The following is a 23,346-nucleotide window of genomic DNA, read 5'->3' as shown; positions in this document are numbered from 1 at the left end:
ATATTTGATTTATTTTTTTTAGTTAAATTTAAAGAAGTTTACTTTTTAAATATTAATTTTAGGCAAGAAAAATAAAAACCAAATCAATAAATAAATATATTCTAATTTAATTTTTTGAAATTATAATGAGAGATAATGTTTATTTATTAATCTCAAAAATAGTAATAAGCAATAGAAATTTAAATTAAGCTCATTAAATTTAATTTTGATTAACATCTAAAATTTAAATAAATTACATTTTTTTATTCTAGTAATAAAATTAAATTGTATTTCTAAAAGTTAATAATAATTTTTATTAGGTTTATCCATAATATAATAACAAGAAGGATTTATTTATTTGTATTTTTTAATAAGATTCTTAAAGTTTAATTTAAAATAGAAAAATTTCAATTTATATTTTTAAATTTTAAATTAATAAATTTAATTAATTTTAACAAATTAATTTGGCTTCAATAATCTCATTTCTATAAATTTTATTTCTAATTTATTTTTATCTAAATAATTTTTTTTGAAATAAAATAATTTTCGTATCAGCTGTTTAAAAATTATTTACAATTTTTAATAAAGTTATCTACTTTTCAAATGAAATATTAGTTTACTTGAATATTTAGTTTTTTTTTTTGCATTATTACAACTGTTATTAGATCATTCATTAACTTTATGATTACCAAAATATAATTTATTTTAGAAAATAAAAAAGTTAATCAATTGCTTATATTTTTTGTTTTCAATACTAATTATCAGGCAAACATATTCTACTCAAGAAGATTTATTAATATTAGTAACTTAAAATAGTAAAATACGACTTTTTTTCAGGATAAATTATCTAAAAATATAATGATTTTATTCTTTGAATAAGCTTAAATATTTAAAATATCAATTTGAAAATGTTATAATAGAAGCTTTAGGTACTTCAAAACGAATTTATAAGATTGGCTACATATTAACATATAAAAAAAATAAAAAATGCATTTGTATAATAACTCAATCACAACTTAGGATCATCATGTTGAGGGAAATGTTCTTTGTACATTTTGATTGAATCTTCAACTACTTAATAAGCCTTTTCTTTACCTTAAAATTCTTCAACAATGACTTGTTTCTTTTCTAATTTCTTATAGTCTTCAAAGAATCTTCTGATTTGCATTAACATATGTTGAGGTAGCTCACTGATGTCATTAAAGTGATTTACTGAAGCATCATGAGCAGCTACAGAAATAATTTTATCATCAGTCTCTCCTCCATCAATCATATGCATAACACCAATAACTTTAGATTCTATTAAGCAAAGAGGCTCGACGTTAATTGAGCAGAGTACTAAAATATCCAAAGGATCTTTATCATCGCAGTAGGTTTAGGGAATAAAACCATAATTAGCGGGGTAATGAACAGCTGAAAAGAGAACTCTATCTAAACGGAGCATACCTGACTCCTTATCAAGCTCATACTTTGCTTAGGAGCCTTAAGGAATTTCAATAACTGATGTTACTATTCTAGGTGCTTCTGGACCATAATTCACATAGTGCCAGGGGTTCATTGAGTATTTGGGAATCATATCTTATCTTCTTCTTTTATAAACTTAATATCTTTTTATTTTATTAATTTAAAATTTTCTTATCTCAACAAAAAATAATTAATTTCTCAAAAAGCCTTGGTCTATATAAAATGCCAATCAATCATACATATGAAAGGACTATATTACATCATATTTAATAGCACATTCTAATCAAATAAAAAAGATAATAGAAAATCTTTATTGATATCAACAAAAATAAAGCTATTTCGTCTTTCTGATATGAAAAACATAAAAAAATAGAATACAGTGGTGTCTTAAGATAATATCTACTCATTTTTTTTAAGTGTATGTGTAACTATTTTTGTTGATTTTAAATGCAATATTTAGATATCATTAAAGGTTATTACTTAGATACTTTTATATAAAAAATTATATTAAACATGCTTTAAAATATCAAAATAAAACTATCTTCATATTTATTATTAAAATCAAAATAATATTTAAATTCATAATCACTTGAGAATTTTAATTTTAAAAGATTTTTTTTTATTTCATAGGAATTAATATAATAAATAAATATGTTTCAATAAATATCTTTTTGCAAATTAATATCTTTTATAATAACTGTATTTAAATCGCTACCAATATAAAAGAACTTCTTGATTTCATCAATTATAAAATATGATAGAAAAGTATAATACATCCTTATAAAATTAATAATGTGTTTCTACTATTTTTCTTTGAATTTCAGAATAATTATAGTTATTTATTAAGATATAAAAGAGTAATAACTATCTCCCTGTATGATTTTATGATTTTTCTTTAAATTATTGTTTAATGTAAACAATTAGGTTATTATAAAGTAATATTTACTTAATCAAATATTTTTAAAAAACTAATAAAAAATTTAAATAGCTTATTGAAATTAACGATTTAAAATAAAAGAATAAAACTATTATAAAATATATCAATATAATTAGCAAAATTAATTTGTATTTTATTTTAGTGCTTAAACTCACAAGTTCAACATAAAAAAGTTTTATTTTTTACAAAAGATAGTAAAACTTCAATCATATGCTTGAGGAAAAAATAGAAAAAATAAATAAAAATGAATGAAATATAAATTACATAGTTTGAATTATTTAGCTAATTTTATGATAATTTTCTGTCTTTCAATAAATATAAAATTTTGTTATTGTTTGTCTTTATTATTGAATAATTATGTGGTAATAATTTAATGGTTATTTATTTTAAAAGAAGATTATTTTTATTTTTTAGATTAATTAGTTTTATATATAAATAAATTGGAAGTCATATAGATACAAACAAGATTTTAACGATCGAATGATGGATTCAATATAAAAAGATAGATCTATATATCTGTCTTAACATATGAGACAAATTGTAAAGATTGCTTAAAATATAGATAGAGATAAGCGAAGAAGGTAATAGATAAGCAATTTAAGAGGTTGATTTTTAATATTATTAACTTTGATATAAAAGAAGAAATGGTAAAAGAGTTAGTGCAAATGAGGCAACTAACTGGATTTATTTTCATCAAAAAAGAAATATGCTTATATTTTAATATTACTTTTAAAATGACTTCAAAGGTTGTTATTATTTTATATTAATTTTAATTACAAAACAATTAAATTTAGAAAGTAAGAATTTAAACATTTTAACTCTTAAAAAAATATACAAATAACAAACAAACAAAAAAACAAGTAAAAAAAGCAAAAATTAAAAGTAAAAAAAAATACAAATAACGAGAGTATATAATAAATTGTTTAAATATTGTTTTAACTTAAGACCATAGCTAGCACTAAAGTAGATATTTATTGTTTAATTATAATCAAATATTTCATATTTTTTAAATAAATGTGCTAATCTTACTTTTATTCATTTTAAAAAAAGTTTAAGTAGAGAAAAGAGCTTTTGATTTCTATATTAAAACCATAAATAAATAAGTTCAAACAAATAAGTTTAAATTTAAAAGTTAGCTGCTACTTTGACTTAAGATTATTTTGAAGAACAGTTTTTGTGTAAATTTGCAAGATGTCTTTGAATGATTTTGATGTAATTAGGAAATTAGGTGAAGGTGCCTATTCCAGTGTTTTTAAAGTTCGTAAAATCAGCAATGGTTAAGATTATGCTATGAAAAATATTAAGATGGGAAGTCTTTCTGCCAAAGAGCAAGAAAACGCTATCAACGAAGTTAGGTTCCTTGCCTCTTTGAGCTCATAAGAGATCATTGGATATAAAGAAGCATTTTATGATGAAAAGACTGGACTCTTACATATAATAATGGAATATTGTGCGGGCGGTGACCTCTTAAACAAGATTCGCAATTTAAAGAAAAAGAACCAGTATCTTGATGAGAAGGTAGTTTGGCTGTATATAATTTAGATGATTAAAGGTTTAAAGTGTTTACATGATTTAAATATCTTGCATAGGGATTTTAAGTGTGCCAACATTATGCTCACTCGTGATCATAAAAATTTGAAGCTTGGAGATTTAAATGTCTCAAAAGTCGCTAAGAAAGGGATGCTTTACACTTAGACTGGAACTCCTTATTATGCTTCTCCTGAAGTGTGGAGAGATAAGCCTTATAATTCAAAATCAGATGTCTGGTCTCTTGGGTGTGTAATCTACGAATTGGTTTCTTTAAACCCACCATTCAAGGCTCAAGATATGGAAGGCTTGTTTAAGAAAGTACAAAAAGGGTAATATGATCCTATCCCATCTTGGTATTCATAAGATTTAACTGACTTTCTGAGTTTGTGCTTGTAAGTAAATCCAAAAATGAGATTAACAACTTCAGAATTACTTGAAACACCTTACATTTAAAGAAGACTCAACATAGCCTAAGAATTGAATGTTGACTACAATCCTTTTAATTGTGATGTAAAGTAGGAATTGCTAAAGACTCTGAAGGTAGGGAGGAATCTTAAATAACTTAATAACATATTGCCAGAGCCCTAATATGAGTCAACAGCTTCTTCAGAAATGAATTCTTTTAGCAATGAAGCTAACTCAAAAAATCCAATTTCAACACAAATCAGTGATAGTTAAATTAACAATTAACTTAATAGCCCACTTAGGCGCAACGAATAACGAAAGCTCAGCTAACCACCATCTTAAAAAAATATCTCTCCTGTAATCCCAAAAAAGAGTAGCCATTACAACGGAGTATATTCTTAGCATATGATTCCTTCTTCTAGCAATATACCCTCAATCAATTAAATTCAATCAGAAATGAATTTAGATGCTTATGAGCAGCGCCACAATCCCCACATCAGCAAAGCTAGCAGAAGTAGAAGTATTGAAAATTTAATATAAATGAAGCATCCTATGAGTTCTAAAGGTTCTTAATAAAATCTTTAATTAGGAAATCATCGTTATTAGCAAAGCAAAGATACAATTCCAACTCTCCCACCAATAAATGAAAATAAGAGAAATTTAATTAAATCTGTTTAAGATAATATATTAACAAATATCAAACCAGTTAATTATAATAAAAACTATGATCAAGGAAGTAACAATTCATATATATCAAAAAATTATAGTAACAAGTTAATTAATCCTATCAGTAGCCAAAATAATATAGTAAATGGTATTACAACAAGCGCTAACAGCATCTCGAACACAAATCTCTAGAGAGATAATAGTGTACTTCTTTTTGCTGGTAAAAAGCTCATTTGAATTTATATTAAAAAAAACTCTAATTCTTTCTTTCCTAATATTAATGAGTAAGTAAGTAAATAACACTTCCAAAAAATAAATAAATAAATTTCTAATTCTAAAAATTAAATTAATACTAAACAATAATATATTATAAACAATACCTCCTAATCAATTAAATCAAATGTATAATGTTTACTGTATTTTTATCATAATATTTTGTTAATTAAGTTAGCAAAATTAATTTGGAATTACTATATTCAATTATTAAAACACATTCTTTCTTTAAGCATTTTTGCATGTTTAATGTAACATTTATAGTTTGAAATGTATTAAATATGCTAGATTAAATCAAAATTAATTAATTAATTAATTACTCATCCTTTTAAAATATCCAAATCAATTAAGTAGTAGAATAAAATTTTCTTGTAATTTATTAAAGAAATAATGCAATTAATTCTATACGATTCATGGATAAAAATATTTAAATTAACAAATGAATAATTGAGATCAAGTTTTTCTTTAAAAATATAAAATTAAATTATTTAAATGATTTTTAAATTTTATAATTTTTTTTTTGCTTTAACCTAAATTACCAAACAATTTATTCCATTAATTTAATTTTATTACAATATGATCTTATAATTTACATGAGTCAAATTTAAAAATAAAAACAACTAATCAAATAGAATCTATTGAAACTGAAAAAAATAAATTATATTATAAAAATTTAAATACTGTTTAATTTATATTTATAGATTTCTAAAATTTATTTGTTTTTTATTAAAATTATATTTATATTTACTTATTTATTAAATTTTGAGAATTAATTTTAATGAGAATTATAATGGATTTAAAGTATATAATATGTTTTGATTTCTCATATTGAAAGAAAAGCTTTATCCTTTCTTGAATAAAAAGGAATTCCTCTTAAGGTTATTCCTGAGAAAATATTACCATAATGTCCTCCCCAATAACAAGTATCTTTACCTCCTACTAATAATTTAATTGAAGTAGGTGTAAATTTTGCCATTTCGTTTGATAATTCATCTTTTTCATATTTAATAAATAGCTACTTCCAATCCTTCGTAAGTTTAGTATCACTTAATTTCTAGTGAAAAATATTTTTTTAAGCATTGTCATCTCTTATGAATAACTCAACATACCCCTATTTAATTTATTTTTTGATTATCTCATAGATTGTTTGAATTATATTAAAATTACTTCTGCACCAAATCCAGGTTATTTCATATAGCACCCAGCTACAATACATGCATTTCTAGATATCAGCATTTACATAAATTCTTCATCAAACAAATCAGATAACTTAGCTTCGAACATGAGTTCTCCGTATGCAAAAGAAGTCTAAAATGCAGAATTTCTATAGTTTTGCATATTCGAATGAATGACAATTACTCCATTTCCTCCGTTTTTAGTAACTGTAAATCCATTAAAGTCCTAATCTCCAAACGGATTAGAAATCTAATTTTTAGTTACATTTAAAAGTTTTTAAATCTGCTATATCGAACGATAGCTTGTATTGGCATTTTTCATGATTTCTTCTATGTATTATCTTGTTTAAATATTGCAACTATAAATAATTCTCTTTGATAGCTTATTAAGGAATATTGCTGAATATCTCCATGATGCAAAATATCTATTCAATTTGAATAAAGTAAATATATCTTTTATTCCCAAGCAATCAATGATGTATTTGACAGCAGTTCCTAGTTATTCGAAATCAACAGGCTATTTATTTTTATCTTCTTCCTTGTTTGGTATAATCAAAGAATCACATAAAACACTAAAGACACCACCATCGCAATGAATTGACCCAAAATTTGAAAAATGTAAACCATCTGGAGCCTTTAACTCTCTCTCGCCTCCACCATTACCTCCAAATACGTATTATCTACCTAATCATATCATTTAATTTCTTATAAATAAATATTTAAATGAAATAATTTATTAGCTAGTACCTTTGGTTGTTTCAAAGCCGAATGCATCCAGAAATAGACCAGTTCTTCCAATCATCTTTATTATATATTCATCGTCTTCCAATTCAAATATTTTTTCTGCAAATTTTCCTTTGCTTGGAGCTTAAGGATGCATCTATTAAAAACCTTCTACTATTTCACCACTAACAGTTTTATAAAAGAACTATACTGACCTTACATATTCTATACTGTCTCCCTTTATAATTGGTTTAATATATAAATTAGTTTTAAAAATTAAGAAAGAAAATTACTCTGTCTATGCATTTGACGATAAATTTGCATACTTTCTGTACATTTTTTCCAGCAATTTTAAAGAAATCATCAAAATTGACCTATCCTGTAATTGGAGTATTATACTCAAATGATTTCTTCCAAATCATTCCAGATTTTTAAACTATTTCTTCATACTCTCTAAGTGTTTTTGTCTTCTTGCTTTCAAGAATATTGCTTAAAATTTCTTCCATTTCTTAAATTTATTTCTATGTGATATAAAATGAATAGCTTTAATAACTTTTGTTTTTTTTAAAGATTTATCTATGTTAAATAATTATAATCACAAATAAGAATTATAAACACTGTTAAATATTAACAACGCAAATAGAATAACAAACTGAATTACATTATTAATATCAAAAATAATCCAATTATTATAGAAAGATTTATAATCTATCTGATTAAATCTTTTCTAATTAAATCATATAAAAATATTGATATTTCATTTTATTTAGTAATTTAAAACTTATTACCTTAAATCCTCATATATTCTCACCAGCATAAATTTTCACCATATTTTCTGAATATTTATAAATCACCATATAGTACTCCTGGAGTTTGGGGGGAGGGTTGGTGAGAATTAATGAGGATTTACGGAAAATATTTATAGATTCAACAAACAATTTAAATATAAAACAATATGTAATAAGTTACAAATAGAATTGTTCAATAGTTTATTTTTTATATCAATCAAATAAATCCTATATTTATAAACTCTTTTGAGGATGGAAATAATCTAAATTTTGGATATTATTTACTTAATTATTTGAGAGAAAAAAAATTATCAATAAATATCAATATTTTAAGAATATAAAATAAATGTTAGATATATTGGTTGGTATAACTCTAATTACAAACTTTTTGTTAAGATAAAAGAATATATTGAAGGAATTTTATCTTATAATTATTTTTTTTGGTTATTCATAAACATAATAGGATATTTTTAGTTATAAGATTTTCAAAATTTCAACAAAATTATAAATTAATAAATTATTTCATGAAATGTATTCTATTTCATAAGATTCTTGCATTAATGTTTCTGTCATATTTTAAAAATAAGAATGAATAGTTTTTTCTTCTTTATAGTGAATTACAAAACCATCTTAGCAATAATCAACAAGCTCTTTAAATATTTTCATAACTTCGTGATTATCTGTGAAAGCGAAGATAACTAGGATAATATTTGAAAATCTGAAATTTTCTTTAATCTTTTACCATTGTTTCTTGATTTACTTTCCTTCTTGGAGAATATCTGCTTCATCAGTAAATAAAATAACAAACTTTTTATAATTTAAATCAACTTTTTTCATGTGCAAAGTATGAGCATAATATTAATTTTTATCATATATTTTAAATGCTTCGTTTAGAGCATTAGATATTGATGCTTTCCCAGACACAGTTGGCATGTTTTACAGCATATTTTCTAAGAAGCACCAATTTTTATCAGCTCTCTATAAGCCAAATACTTCTTTCACACTCTCGTTAAATAAATAATACCTATTTGTTAGTTTAAATAAATTATTAAGAAATTTTTTTTCCTACATTTTATTGCTAAATTAATATTAATTTATTACCCAATTCTGTCAAATTTCTTTCCAATATATTTTTAGAAAATTGTATATATAATTTAGCTTGAGAACAGAATCTTTTCACGACAACCCATGGAACTAGAAATATTCGAGAGAAAAAGAACATCTTTGATCAATGGCCTATATTTCTCTAGCAGATAGTTAATTCCAGAAAACGAAGATAGCTATTTATTTTCTTCAATCATATCGAAGAGATTTTTGAGTAGTAAAAGAGCCTTCAATCTATATTTAGGGCAATATATTTTACCATACTCAATAGATTTAGTTAAAAATATAGCGCCAATATAAAGTTAATTTATTTTAATATTAAAATATCCTTGTAAATATAAAATTCTTTAAGCTAAAATTTCTTTAGGAACATCTAAATGAAAAGGATATAAAGGATTGACATCCTTTTTAATTTCATCTTCTGCCTCTTCAAGAAACATTATTGCCTCACTCTTTTTTCCTAACTCAATAGAACATAATGCTAATTACAAAAGAACATGAGCTATCATTGGATCAAACAAACTTCTGTCACTATTAAATGTTCTTAGATTTTATCTAATAACCTCGTATTTCTTTTTAATCTCAAGATAGCAATCTTCCTTTGAGAACAAACCTAAAAACTTCATTGCATCATATTATTTTTACTAAATTGCCTCTATAAGTGATTCTGCTAAATGGAAAGATCTAGTAATAAACAGAGATGTAAAATACCTAAACTGTTCATCTTGGTATAAATCCTTATAAAATTTTAATAAGATTGAAAATGAATTTAAAAAATGTATTGATTTTTATAAAAATTCCATGAATAGAATAGAAAAAAGTTTATTCATTATTAAAACTTTATCAAATAATTATGAATTTAATTTATACAATTTTAAATTCTTTAATAAAGTTGGGCTAAATAAGCAAGTAAAAAATTATTGCGAATACATATTTTTTATTTTTAATTTTACCTAATCTTAATTCTTTTTTTTACAAATTTCAATTAATTTCTCTCTTTGAGTTTGTACGAATTGCAGAGACTCTTGGTACTTCTAAGATGCTTAAATATACTTTTGCTGCTTCATATACACATTTCCCATATTATTTAAACATATTGATACTGCATTCTGTTAATAAAATAAATTAGTTAACAATTAAAAATGATTATTAAATTATATTAAGTTTTAACCTCGTTTTAAAGAGCTGTAAAGAAATTTACTGATTTAGCATAAGTTATTAGAGCTTACTCTGCATTTCCTTGAAGAAAATTAATGTTAGCTACTTTTATTACATGAACAATCTCATATAATACCCTGTAAAGTTACCTATATTACCAATAAAAATATTATTCAAAATTTTTAAAATTAAAATAATATTTTACATTAAATCAGCAGATATCTGATTTTGTTGTTCTTACTCTTTCTACTTTTTAATTTTTATTGATTCATCTCTGATTTTCTTTTTTAATATCTTTTATCTATTCTTTTCTTTTTTTTGTTAAAGTGTGATTTATTCATCCATAGAATCGTCAGAGCTGGAAAGGGAAGAGGAGGAGGAGGATGAAGAACTGCTATCTGATGAAGTATTTTACAGCAAATAATCAGGACTATATAGGCCATTAATATTTTAAGTTTAATTATTGTTAAGTTATTTTTTACGTTTCTTTTTCTTTTATTAAATTTCATCGTCAACTAAATTTTTAGAGAGAAATTCATAAACTTTTTCCAATTCATCAGCCTATATTTTTTTAAGACATGCTATAAGATGATCAACAGGTTCAATAATCTGATTAGAGAAAGTAAAAGTGAAAGCAAAAACTTAATAGACCATAATAAATACAATGAAAATTAGAATCATTTAATCCATAACAAGAATAAAACTAATTTAGTCTTAGATATCCTGAACATCAGATAAAATTGCATCTTCTTTTAAAACATAACCCAAATAAGCTCTGATATCTATCTAACTATCTTAATAAGGTAGAGATTTGCCGGGATTTGTTTTATACTATTAATCAATTAACTTTTAACATGTCGATATATTCTTTATAAATAAGTAATAATTTTGAAGATCCTTCATATATTTTACTGTTAGTGTCTAATTTTCATACAAACCTAAAGTATCACTACTGTTAAAAGAAGTATAAGTTTAATCGAAAATAGAAGTTTTATCCTTAAAACTTTTCTAATCTTAAGAATTAGTGGTTGTGTTAACAAATTCATAGTAATCTATAGTTTTCACTGTAGTTATATTCAGATTAGGATATACTATTGGTTCTCTTGTTCCAGGAAATATTAAATAGTAATAGCTTTTGCTTGTACCATTATTATTATTTCCAAAAGGATTGCTTTTAATATTAAAATCAAAACAGAATATATATTTCATGTCATATGTTTTTACACAAACAGTGCTAATAAAAGTTTTAGATAAACTATCTAAATAAGGCTATGTAAATGTGATATTGTTATTATTTATGCTATTTGCTTATTAAAACCAAGAGCTACACTTGAAGTTGTATGGATATGTATTTGTTTAACTATCACAATTACTACTAGTAAAATGGGTTTTTAATTTTTTTGGGGTCTATGAAATATATTATTAGTATTAACCTATATTATCTATTAATAAAAATAATTTTAATGTTTATATATTTGAAGAATAGTATTATTTATTTATGTATATTATATTATTATTTGTAAATAGTTTCTTGCTTTAAGTGATTTGAGAAAATAATAATAATTAATTACTTGGGTAGTCATAAGTTGTTCCGCTGTCTATAGATATTATATAAGTACTTAGAAGATTTATTAGGTTAATACCTCCATCCTTTATGAAAGTATAAGTTAAAATATCTATTTATTTTTTAAGATTAATAAAATCTTTATCACTATCAGTCAATTCATCAAAGTCAGCTACATTAGAATTATAAAAAGAACTAGTAAAATACTCAAGCTTATTTAAGTCGTATGATGGATGTTGCTGCAAAAATTATTTATACTAATTAAAGTTAAATTAGCCTATTGGTTAGGCAAGATAATTTGGGTTTATTATTTTTGGATTTTTTGCCATTTAATTAATAAGTTAATTCATTGCAGTAATATAAATAACAATCGATTGATAATCTTATTGCAATTTAAATTACATTGCATTAATTACTTAGTTAACATTTGATGTTGTATCATTAATTATATCTCTCTGCATAGTATCAGTGTAATCATTAGTAAAATCATTAATTAAATAGTAAATTAAGACCAAAATTATAGTTGAAGTAAGAGTGATCGGCACGAAAAAAGTTAGAAAAATGCTTGTTTTGAGGTCCATTTATAAAAATAAATAATCAATTATTTTTTTTATTTTTAATCAAAATGAAAAAAACTATGATTCTATTTACAATTATAACAATTGATTTTTGCCTTTCAAAAATTTAATTATTAGATATTTAGATCTAAATATTAAGATTATTATCAGAAATAGGAATGAATTTCTACTAACTAATCCTTATCCTTTTTCTAAATTTAATTAACACAAATACTATCATCATAAAAAATATTATTTTCTCAAAATACACTGTTTATATGATATGAATCTTAAAAATATATTTTAGATTAATTTTTTGTAAAATCTCTCTATTAATTTTTATTAATTTTAAAGGACTAATTATATTATTAATTTTTTAATAACTATCTTAAAAATATAAAAATAATATTTTCAATTTTTTTAAGTTTTTTTGACAATTTCAAAAACCAAATTCAGATAGCTAATTTAATTTATCATTCTATTTATCTGTAAGTGCTTATTAGAAAGTTATTGATTACATAAACAAAGAAATAAAAGTATTATCAACTTACTTTACTTATGATGTTACAACAGATAATTAGCAGAGGTTTGATTATGATTGTAGTGTCGATAACGTAAAAGGATATTACCTTAGAAACTGTGGTTTTTATAATAAGACTAATATTTAGTATTAAAAATATATTATTAATAGATTGATTTAAACATAAATGAATTAAATTTTTAAAATAAAATTAAATATATTGAAAATTAAATGTAAATAAAAATAGATCAAGTTATTTATGAATTCTGGTAAATAAAAAAAATTAAATATTTTAAATGAGTTATTTCTACAATAACGAATAATGAAAGCATTAGCTTTTAATTGTAAAATGATTAACTTTTGAAATGTTTAACGAAAGAATTTATTATAAAATATTGATATAAATCAAAAGTATCTAAAAGAAAGATAGAAAGAAATATTACTTATTATATTTATATATATTAGGAAGATATATTTAAGCTAAATTAATAATTATTAAACTAAAGTAATTATTTATATTGGTTAAGTAGAGTAAAGATAAATAAATAGATTTCTAAAAAAGTAGGATATTCTAAATTAGCGTATTGTATTAAATGGCTGGATTATTTGATGATATGCCTGATGATTGGGAGTCTAAGACTAGAATGACTCCTGAAGAGTTAGAAGAAACAACAAATTATTTAAAGAAGCATCCCCTCTTTATGAAGGAAATTCCTAAGAATATAGAAGATTATCCTGAATTGCTTGCTCTTTAAAATTTAATGTATGATGATACTCCAGAAAATCTTGCTTAAAATTTCAAGGTTAGTATTTTTAGAGTTTATATCGAAGTATTTTTTTTACATAATAAAAAAAGAGGGATTTTATTTACTTAGTAAAATAAAATAGTTTTTAAATAGCTTTTAGTTTTTGAAGTAATTAGAAATCCCTACTTTTAGTTTATAGTTTGAAAAGTATTAATCAATTTTAAATTATTTTTTTAGAGATAAGGAAATGAGCATTACAAAAAAGGAGAAGGTAAAAGATATTTTATTAGATAAGCATTAAACGCTTATACTGAAGGTATTGATGCTAAAAGTAGCGAAAAGGATGTAAATGCATAGTTACATAATAATAGAGCTTTAATGAACATGAAATTAAGTAAATACTTACAATTTATTTTACAATAGGTTATACATAAATATAAAATAGCTTCTAAAACTTCCATTTAGATTTGATATTATTGATTATAACGATTATTTATTTCAATAGATTTTTCATTTTTTACTTATTAAAAATAGAAAATTATGGTAAGGCTATTGATGACTGTAAAATGGCTATTAAATACGATGAAAAGTTTATTAAGGCTTACTTTAGAAAAGCTCAAATTGAAAGTTTATTAAGAAGATATGATGAAAGTTTGTTAACTTGTTTGACAGGTTTATAGCATGAGCCAAATAATAAGGAATTGTTAGATATTAAAAAAGAAAGTGAAAAACAAATAGAAAATGAAAGAAAAAGAAGGGAAAAAATTTAAGAACATAAAAATACACAAACTTTGATCTTGCATACAGAGCTAAAAAAGAGAAAAATCTACTTGGGTAACCAAATGATGGATTTCCCTGACTCATGCAAAGTAATTATTATTAATTATAATTTAAATTTTACATCATAATGTATGCTGACTTTTTTTTCAAATATAGAAATGTGTTTATTTAGATGATGAGAAAATTTTGCATATTCCTATTTTCGTTCACTACCCCGAATTTTCTTAGATGGATTACATTGATGACACAAGAGAGAAAGATGTGCTCAAAGATCATTTGGCTGCTATCTTCAAGGATCCATTACCATGGGATCATAAACATTAATACACTATGGAAAATATAGAAGTTTATATTGAATTCAACTAAACAAAGCCTTTATATTAACCAACAGATTTAAAAACTTGGCCTTCAGCCTAAGGATATAAAAAAATAGATGCAAACTTAACTTTAAACCAAGTTTTTTCAATTAGAGGATACGTCTTGCCACAAGTAGCTGAAATTACAGTAGTTAGCAAAATAAGTCCCTTTTATACTGTTTTCAAAGAATAATACGATTTTGTTTGATTAAAATGTATTTATTTATATTAATAATATGTAAGAAAAATGTTTCAAATATCTTCTTTTATAATTTTATTAAAAATTCGTTTTAAAATATAACTCAACATAATCATTATAGAAAATTGTTAAAATTAAATATAATTCTATCTTAAAAATATATGATAAGCTTAAGAGATAATAATTAAAATAGAATAAATACATAAAAGAGGTAATTATAAAGAATTTACTTTTGCTATTTTGATTGGAAAAACAGAAAGTAAATAACTAAATAAATACATAAATGAGAATATAGATTATAATCTATTTGATTTTTATAATAAACACAAAATAAATAAATAACTAAATAAATAAGTTAATAAATTTCGTTTTTGATGTATCTTTTTTGTGATTAAATCAATTAACTAACACGTTTGTACAAATATTATGAACGAAAAAAATGAATTTAACTATTTTATTTTTTAACATATCTTACTTACATAATTCAAATTACTAAGATAACTTCTTTGCCTTTGTTTTTAATAAAAAGAATTGCAAAATCTGCAAGAAGAACTGTATGAACAATATCAGCAACCATCAATTCAATATTTTAATCACCCATTCTATACATTACAAACCAAAATGCTAATCTTGCTATTCTGCTTGCAACCATAAAAATGAGATATTTTCCTAATTCATATTCTACACGTCCTTGCTTGCGATTTACATAAATTTATGGTAGGAGACCTACTGCTTCAATAAACATGGATAGAGATACTAAAATTTGTAGATATTCATACTATTCACCTGGATGGAAAAAGTAAGCTAAAACTGAACATACGGGTATTATTGTTTTCCAGCTAATTAAAGGAGATTAAATATCTGAAGTTTGAGTGTATCTGTACTTGAAGAAACCATAAAGTATGCCTATGTGGAGTAAAACAGCAACCATCATTTCAACAAATACAATTGTGTAATTGCTTAGTCTTGTATCGAAAGTGTAGATTACTCTCATTAATGTTCCTAATCCGTACATAACTTGGGATTAAAGAGATAAACCATCAACAGACCTTTGCTTCAATATTCTTAGAAGTAAAATTACGCAGCCTGCATCTTAAATTACGTATCCTAATAAGAATAATAAAAGTACTAGCTCCATTTCTAATAACTAATTTTATTCTAACTCTACTTTTTTATTTGAAAAATATATTTTTTTTAATCAAATTATTCCAATAGAATAGCTAATCTTTCTTTAATAAAGATACAAATGCTTCAATTCAAGTTACCCACGCTATCATATTTTTTATCAAATTTAATCAATACTTATCAACCCTCAAAAATGCAAGTATTATTTTATTTGAAATCTTCTGTTGTAATCTGGTAATTAGTTGCTAATGAGTAATAAAAATAATTATTTACTATCAATAAAAATAATTATTTGCAGATCCTTCTAAAAAATTAAAGTGTAACTTTTATGGTTTAAATATATTGTTATTCTTAAAAATTGCATAAATTTTTATATTTTGTTTATATTTATGCCTAATTTATTGAATAAGTTTTTAAAATTATAAAATAACACTTTGTAGATAAAGTTTTTTCATTGAATTGACAAAATTTTATTTAAAAAATTAATTTTTAATCAACTAATCAAATATAAATAGTTATTTTATAAATATTTATCCATCACATAACATACATTCCCATCTCTTTTTTTATTCTTTGAATATTTTCTTTGGCTCTATCGTAAGCTCTTTCGTTACCTTGCTTTAAAGACTCGTAAACGTAGTCTTAGTTTGATAATAGATCTTCTATTCTTAAACCAATTGGGCAAACTCTAATTAAAAAATAAAGAATTATTTATTATTAGTTAAATAAATGAATAATAAAAATATTATTTAATTAATGCTAATTAAAAAATTAATTTTATTTACTTTGTAATAATAAGCTCAGAGAGTTTGTCTTTAAAATCTTTCATAGAGCTTGATGAAAAAGTAGCTTCAATTTCTTTGATACTCTAACCAGATAAAGAGCTATATATTCTAATAAGATTAGTTACTTCAGGTCTGTTTGGATCTAATTTAACCTTTATTAATAAAAAATGAATAAGAAGATTTTTAAATATTGCTTTTAAATACAATAGGGATTGAGTCAGTTTTAGCTTTTTTGATCTTGTCATAAACTACTTCAGGAGTATCAGTCAAGTTAATTCTAGAAAAATCACTAGGATCTGATTTAGACATTTTTTTAGTACCATCTTTAAGACTCATTACTCTAGGAAATTCAGCTTGTATTATTTAAAAAATTTATATTAAATTAACTATTTCATGGAATTTTATTGAATTACATTCTATGTATTAAGGCATTGAAATACCCTATGTTTTATCATTTTTAAATAATGTATTGAACCTTGTAGCATAGTCTCTAGTTAACTCTAAATGCTGCTTTTAATCGCTTCCAACAGGAACATGAGTAGCACTATTTAAAAAATTAGAATTTGTTTACGAAAATAATTAATTATTAATATTTCTAGAAAGATATTATTATTAACAAAAAGATTTGGCTAAATAAGTAAATAAATAAATAAATCATTAACTAATTACTTGTAAAGTAAAATATCAGCTGCCATGAGAACAGGGTAAGAATATAAACCCAAACTAGAGTTTTTTGATTTTTTATCTTTATATTAAGTCATTGTATTTAACCAATTTTGAGGAGCAATACATCCTAACATCCATTAAAGCTCTGCATGATAAGGAACCTTTATAATAATAATATTTATACAAATAATTAGGTTTGTTACATGCAAATAAAAAACACATAAAATTAAATTTTGAAATTACAGCTGATTAAACGAAAATGTTAGATTTTTTGGGATCTATTCCAGATGCTAATAAAGCAGCTGCCATTATAATAGTGTTATCTTTAGTTGTATCTTCAAAGTAGATCTAATGATCTATTTTATTTTTTCATTAAAAAATAGTGATTAGTCTCAAATCCAATTTATACTTAAAAAAATAATTTAAATTTAGAAAATATTTTGTTTAATGCATTCAATAAAGAATGTATTTATCTATAATTATAAAGTTGATTTTACCTATTTTAAATTTATCGGTTAGTGCATGCTAATCAACTATACAAAAGAAAATATCTGATTTTTCATGATATTTTTCTTGTAGTTTTACCCAGTTTTAAATGGCACCCAAATAATTTCCTAAATGAAGCTTTCCTGTTGGCTAAATACCTGAAAAAATGAGATCCCTCTGGTTAATTTTATAAATGATATATTTTATTTATGAATTTGTTAGACTTAATAATTACTGCTATTTTCTTAGCACTCATGATGTTAATACCTATTTTGATAAGTAGATCTTTTTTTAATTAATTTTAGTATAAATTGTTAATCAATAAATTATAGATAAATAATTAATGAAGCTTATAATCTATTTGAAATGGGTTAAGATTATTATAAGTTTGTTTGTTATTACTTTCTATTAAAATTTCATTTTAATTTCTGAATTAATTAAAAAATTTAAGCGTATTTATTATCTATCTATCTATCTATCTATCTATCTATCTATCTATCTATCTATCTATCTATCTATGTATTTATTTATCTTCATATGTGAAATCTAGAAATAACTTTCAATTAGATATAAAATCTACTAGAAATATATCTAAATATTATTTAATTTGTTTGGAAAATATTAAATAAACTATCTATTTTGTTTGTAAAATAATTAAATAAACTATTTATTTTTTTTACTTTTAAGTTTACATATTTATATTTGAAAATAAAACAACATAAAACTTAGAAAGGAACTTAGTTAATGTTAATTATTACAAACAATTAATAAATCATGTATCTATTTTTTATTTTGTAAAAGATTTAAATTTAAAAAAAGAGTAAGTAAAAATTTGTTTGCTATTTATATTTATGCAGCGTTTTTGTTAATATCTGTTAATGTTCCCCTTTTATGTGAAAATTTAAAAAAAATAAGCAAAGATTAATTTGCCAATAAACATTAGAACATAATTATAATTCATCTATAAATATTACTTAATTTAGATTAGAGCACTTATAATTAAAAAATTATTATAATACGTACTTAATTATTTTAGAGACTAAAAAAATTAAAAAAAGCTTAGAAAATATACAATATCATTAAGGAGATTTTACTTTTTTAATAGAAATAAAAGTTGTACCGTAAATACTCTATCTTAAGCTGATCCTAATTTAAGATGGTGTTCTAATATGAGCACACTATAAGCTGACTAAATTTATTGATAATAGAATTTTTGGTAGGCTTAAATAAGAGTATTTACGGTATATTTAAAAAAAATAAACTTTATAGATAGAATGAATTTATGAAATAATATTAAAACTTTTAAATAACTTAATTATACATTAACTATATAAGAACATTGATTTAATTTTTGAGTAACAAAAAAATCATCTAAAACCATTTGTTATATTTTATTATTTTTCAATATTAAAATTAAATTTGGCATCTTTTATTTCTTGAGATGAATGTATTTAAAAATTTGATTTGATTTTATCTTTAGCATCTAGTTTAATGGTATTTTAGATTTATTATGAAGTATGAGGTCTATTACTTTTCTTAAAAGCAGAGGAGTAAATTAATGCCTGCCTTATTTTGTTACTTTTTCCATCTTTTTTAAGTTAAGCTCTTTGTTTTTTTAAATTTAGGTTATTATACTTTGTTATAATATTTATAAAATTGCTTTTAGGAAAATAGCGAGTGAAGTTCTTCATTTAATCAAAATTATTAATATCAAAAAATTAATTTTTTAAAAAAATACTTTGCATATCTGATTTATCAGCTTCTTATTTTGCCTGTACTTATGTTAAAATTTCAACAATTTAATTAAATAAAAGTTAATCTTGAATTTTTTTAGCAGAACCATCAGAAGTTGGATTTCGCTTGTATGACTAATTGGACTACCTCCTTGAAGATTTTTAGGAACTCTATGATGCTTATCGATACAAATTTTGAATTTTTGTGTTTGATTATTAATGAAGTCTATCTCCTGTATAACTATTATGAGAATTTATATTATTATTACTTTGCATTTAAATAGGGTTTGGTAAAATAGAGTTTCTTTTTTTAAGTTGGTTATGTTAGTTTTAAAAAATAGAAGATGATGGAAATTACTGTTCTTCAGTATAGATATCACCTCCTATTATTGAACTTCTACCAATTTTCTTATTGTTATTATTTTAAATTTAGTCAAAAGTTTCAACAGAATCACTATTTTCAATTTATTCATCCTCCTCTGACATAAATTCATCACATACTTCATTAGAATTTAATAAAAGAATACTAAATGTTTATTCTTCTTCATTATACTTATATTAGAAAGCGTTGTTATTCCTATAAAATTCTATATCGTTTTGAATCAAAATATTATCTTATATGTGTTAAATCATTTCATTTTTATCAAATGCAAGTTTGTTTATATAGTTTAATCTAACTGCTTTTAAATTCAGCTTTATTTTTTCAATATCTTAAAGGCAATTAGATTTAAAGGGAAAGCGTCTCTCAATTTTTTATCTAAGCTAATTTATATTTCTTTTACTTTTTTCAATCATTAGAAGCCTTTAATTTTTTAAAGTATAAAAGGGACATTAGTCATAGATGTGACTATATTTATTGCAGAAATAGCATGATTAGTCTACCGAAATCTTACTAAAAATAATCTAATCTCTCAGAGAACAAAACTTCTCCTAATTCATTTTTAAATTAAATTTTAAACATTCATTTTTAAAAAATAAATTAATTACATATTCTAAAAGATCTTCTTTTAAAACTTCTTAGAAATTACTTAATTCTAAATATAATATTTAAGAGACAGAGATGCTTTTTGCTTATAAGCTCCTTGATTCACCTGTAAAAAACTCGCTTATCCCAAAGCACCTGTCGTCTTCCTAGTTCAAAAATTAAATTTATTTATTTAAAGAAATAATTATTTAATTAGTTTATTCTTACATCTTTTGTACAAATATTGTGGTTATTAATAGAAAGTTGAACTTTTCCTTTCAATATAAAATAAATTTTGCTATCTAAATCATTCTGGTTAAATATTATTTGACCAGGGCCAAATGTGAGTTCCTTCATTTTAAGAGAAGCGTTAATTAAAATGGAATCTTTAAAGTTGAGTTTAAAGTAATTAGAGTTTTTAAGAAAAGGATAGTAAGAATTTATGTTGATTTATTATTGAAGGTCAGGAGAAAGCTTTTCAACTATTTGCTGTCCCTTTTAGTGGTTATAATCTTCCATTTTCTCTAAATAGTGCAGATATTAAAAAATTTTTTATTAGAGTATCTGATCAATATTCCTTATCCTCATATAATGAATGATATCAATTAGTTACCTCCTTATTTGATTAAAAATTCATTGTAAAAATAAAAAAATAAAATAAAATAAAATACTTATAATTTGCTTTAATTTATGCTCTCTCTTAAAAAATATTTCCTATGCTGCTGAGGATATAACCAAAAACACCACAACTGTAAACAACCATAAAAATTACAAATACTCTCTCCTAAAGAGAAATAGGTATTATATCTCCATACCCAACTGTAGCCATAGTGATAAATGAAAAATATAAACTATCTATATATCTCTCATACCAATCCGTGTTTTATAAATTATTTTTAGTCAACCAGCTTTCTTCTAAATTCTTTGCAATTTAATTAAAAATACACCCTATTAATTATTTTTTGTTTAATTTACATTAAATGGAAGAAAAATATTTAAAATAAATTAATTACCATTTAAATGTGCGAGCATCAAAACAAGTAAGATGAGTTTTGAGATTTAAAAGCTAAATGCAAATCTTTAAGAGAGCGAAAATTTTATATCGATTTTTACTATTGAATTCTGAATTTAGAAAAGTTTTAAGAGCAAAAATAAATAATTATAAAAACCGTTTGTCCACAAAAAAGAAACAACAATAATAAAATCAAGAAATAAATCACCCCTTTAGTAATAATTGAGGAAAATTTACTTTCTATCACTAACTACAATATTTTCTTTAAAAAACCCAGTGTTTAATTTAACTAGAATAGTGATTGAAAACATAATTACAGGGAAAGTGTAAATTATAAGATAGAATATTCCATCTTTCAAATAGCTAATATCAAATGAATCGGCAAGTGGTAAAATGAATATTTGTGCAATTAAAATCACTAGCATCACCAATTCTAAGCAAATTACTGCAAAATTGAGCGGATTAAATATTTTTATTTTACTTGCTATTTTTTAAAAAAATTTAGAAAATATTTTTAAAAGTATTTTTTGGAAACTAGCTGAATTATTAAACTTTTTTTATTTTGATTGAAAGAAAGATAAATCATTAAATTTCTATTTTTAGTCTGCATTCATCATTCTAAATTTGTATGACTCGGATAAGTTTTTTAAATTTCTTAAAAACCTTTAAAAAATACCCAGCCTAACTACAAAAACATTCCATAATTTTTCATCTTTCTTTTTTATAATTTATTTTGTTTCTTTACATAGTTATTCTCTTCTCTACTGCAGTAGCAGTTAGCTTAAATTAATTTCTTCTGAATTTTATACTTTTTTACTATTAAAAAGTTCACATTGCCCTCCTTTCTAAGCTTATTGATTTTGCGAATGTTTTTTATTTTCATTTACAATCTCTTTTTTGTATTAATTTTAGAACTTCTTAGATTAATGTTCATCACTATTTCTTTAGTAAGGAAGTTCTTTCTTGAAATTATGTTGTTTATTATAGAATATATTTTATTCTGAATCTTGCTTAGCACAATCTGAATCAGTGTCTTAAGAACTTTTTATAGTACTTTTTTATTTTGAATAAAGCTTTTATAACAAATTACTGTCATATTAATCTTGATTGAATTCCATATTACTATTTTCTTGTTATTTCTCATGAAGATTAATTTTTGGATAAATAGTAGAATTTAAAGGTTAAATACAATTTAACTTTTATCTCTATGATTATTAAAGTAAAATTTCTAACTAACTTCTGCTTATCTACTTACGCTCTATTATTGTATCAGAATTATCATTAAAATCCCCTCTACTAACATAATTTTCTTCACTTTCTTACTTTTAATAATCCTTAAAAGCTCTACTAGAAGAAAAACTTGAAGTATGGTTTCTCAGACTAAACATAGGCTATTAAGTTTGCAAGCCTGAATTGAGTTCTTATAATTATTTATTTACATTTATATTATCATATTTTTAAATTACATCATTCTAGGTATAATTTTCTTTCATTTTTGTTAATTATCCTAATCAATCAAAATTTTTTTTTGTGAAATAAATTATATTTTATTTTTAAGATTAGTTAGACCAATAAATTTAAGTAGTTAATTCGTATAAAAACCTCTAAAAATAAATTGGTTTATAATATAAGATTTTCATTCACATTTTTC

The 23,346-nt window shown here is 22.8% G+C and overlaps 9 protein-coding genes across 9 annotated transcripts; 3 read left to right on the top strand and 6 right to left on the bottom strand. All coding sequences in view use genetic code 6, as the record gives it.

The window, feature by feature from the left end:
• Nucleotides 1–988: 988 nt before the first annotated feature.
• Nucleotides 989–1,555, bottom strand: TTHERM_00997670 (inorganic pyrophosphatase; the record flags this gene model as incomplete). The annotated part of the gene is made up of 1 exon (XM_001019207.1): nucleotides 989–1,555. One exon carries the CDS (start codon nucleotides 1,553–1,555, stop codon nucleotides 989–991), a length of 567 nt encoding a protein of 188 aa, XP_001019207.1.
• A 1,115-nt stretch (nucleotides 1,556–2,670) lies between these two features.
• Nucleotides 2,671–3,528, top strand: TTHERM_000997669 (transmembrane protein, putative; the record flags this gene model as incomplete). Its single annotated transcript, XM_012798421.1, has 2 exons — nucleotides 2,671–3,343; nucleotides 3,431–3,528. The coding sequence occupies 2 exons, from the start codon at nucleotides 2,671–2,673 to the stop codon at nucleotides 3,526–3,528; spliced, it is 771 nt and encodes a 256-aa protein (XP_012653875.1).
• Nucleotides 3,529–3,571: 43 nt separating this feature from the next.
• On the top strand, nucleotides 3,572–5,218 carry TTHERM_00997660 (plant dual-specificity MAP kinase kinase family domain protein; the record flags this gene model as incomplete). Its single annotated transcript, XM_001019206.2, has 1 exon — nucleotides 3,572–5,218. One exon carries the CDS (start codon nucleotides 3,572–3,574, stop codon nucleotides 5,216–5,218), a length of 1,647 nt encoding a protein of 548 aa, XP_001019206.2.
• Nucleotides 5,219–6,077: 859 nt separating this feature from the next.
• Nucleotides 6,078–7,658, bottom strand: TTHERM_00997650 (hypothetical protein; the record flags this gene model as incomplete). The annotated part of the gene is made up of 4 exons (XM_001019205.3): nucleotides 6,078–6,365; nucleotides 6,422–7,113; nucleotides 7,177–7,390; nucleotides 7,446–7,658. 4 exons carry the CDS (start codon nucleotides 7,656–7,658, stop codon nucleotides 6,078–6,080), a joined length of 1,407 nt encoding a protein of 468 aa, XP_001019205.2.
• An 804-nt stretch (nucleotides 7,659–8,462) lies between these two features.
• Nucleotides 8,463–12,347, bottom strand: TTHERM_00997640 (von willebrand factor type A domain protein; the record flags this gene model as incomplete). The annotated part of the gene is made up of 6 exons (XM_001019204.2): nucleotides 8,463–8,964; nucleotides 9,042–9,781; nucleotides 9,998–10,153; nucleotides 10,216–10,351; nucleotides 10,408–11,644; nucleotides 11,774–12,347. The coding sequence occupies 6 exons, from the start codon at nucleotides 12,345–12,347 to the stop codon at nucleotides 8,463–8,465; spliced, it is 3,345 nt and encodes a 1,114-aa protein (XP_001019204.2).
• Nucleotides 12,348–13,208: 861 nt separating this feature from the next.
• Nucleotides 13,209–14,933, top strand: TTHERM_00997630 (tetratricopeptide repeat protein; the record flags this gene model as incomplete). The annotated part of the gene is made up of 4 exons (XM_001019203.3): nucleotides 13,209–13,646; nucleotides 13,827–13,983; nucleotides 14,124–14,458; nucleotides 14,526–14,933. The coding sequence occupies 4 exons, from the start codon at nucleotides 13,209–13,211 to the stop codon at nucleotides 14,931–14,933; spliced, it is 1,338 nt and encodes a 445-aa protein (XP_001019203.2).
• Nucleotides 14,934–15,408: 475 nt separating this feature from the next.
• TTHERM_00997620 (ER lumen protein retaining receptor) lies at nucleotides 15,409–16,062 on the bottom strand (the record flags this gene model as incomplete). The annotated part of the gene is made up of 1 exon (XM_001019202.3): nucleotides 15,409–16,062. The coding sequence occupies one exon, from the start codon at nucleotides 16,060–16,062 to the stop codon at nucleotides 15,409–15,411; it is 654 nt and encodes a 217-aa protein (XP_001019202.1).
• A 486-nt stretch (nucleotides 16,063–16,548) lies between these two features.
• TTHERM_00997610 (tryptophanyl-tRNA synthetase protein) lies at nucleotides 16,549–18,302 on the bottom strand. Its single transcript, XM_001019201.2, has 8 exons — nucleotides 18,222–18,302; nucleotides 17,998–18,163; nucleotides 17,744–17,856; nucleotides 17,504–17,661; nucleotides 17,248–17,378; nucleotides 17,039–17,187; nucleotides 16,835–16,986; nucleotides 16,549–16,737 (listed from the first exon to the last, which is right to left on the bottom strand). The coding sequence occupies exons 1-8, from the start codon at nucleotides 18,240–18,242 to the stop codon at nucleotides 16,587–16,589; spliced, it is 1,041 nt and encodes a 346-aa protein (XP_001019201.2). The 5' UTR covers nucleotides 18,243–18,302; the 3' UTR covers nucleotides 16,549–16,586.
• Nucleotides 18,303–19,353: 1,051 nt separating this feature from the next.
• Nucleotides 19,354–23,203, bottom strand: TTHERM_00997600 (cyclic nucleotide-binding domain protein; the record flags this gene model as incomplete). Its single annotated transcript, XM_001019200.2, has 5 exons — nucleotides 21,697–23,203; nucleotides 21,355–21,631; nucleotides 20,912–21,299; nucleotides 20,707–20,850; nucleotides 19,354–20,649 (listed from the first exon to the last, which is right to left on the bottom strand). Exons 1-5 carry the CDS (start codon nucleotides 23,186–23,188, stop codon nucleotides 19,354–19,356), a joined length of 3,597 nt encoding a protein of 1,198 aa, XP_001019200.2. The 5' UTR covers nucleotides 23,189–23,203.
• Nucleotides 23,204–23,346: the final 143 nt, after the last annotated feature.

The sequence above is a fragment of the Tetrahymena thermophila genome (genome assembly GCF_000189635.1).
Source record: "Tetrahymena thermophila SB210 genomic scaffold scf_8254589, whole genome shotgun sequence".
NCBI lineage: Eukaryota > Ciliophora > Oligohymenophorea > Hymenostomatida > Tetrahymenidae > Tetrahymena > Tetrahymena thermophila.
The sequence above is the reverse complement of the archived record's forward strand: the minus strand, read 5'-3'. Positions and strand labels throughout refer to the sequence as shown.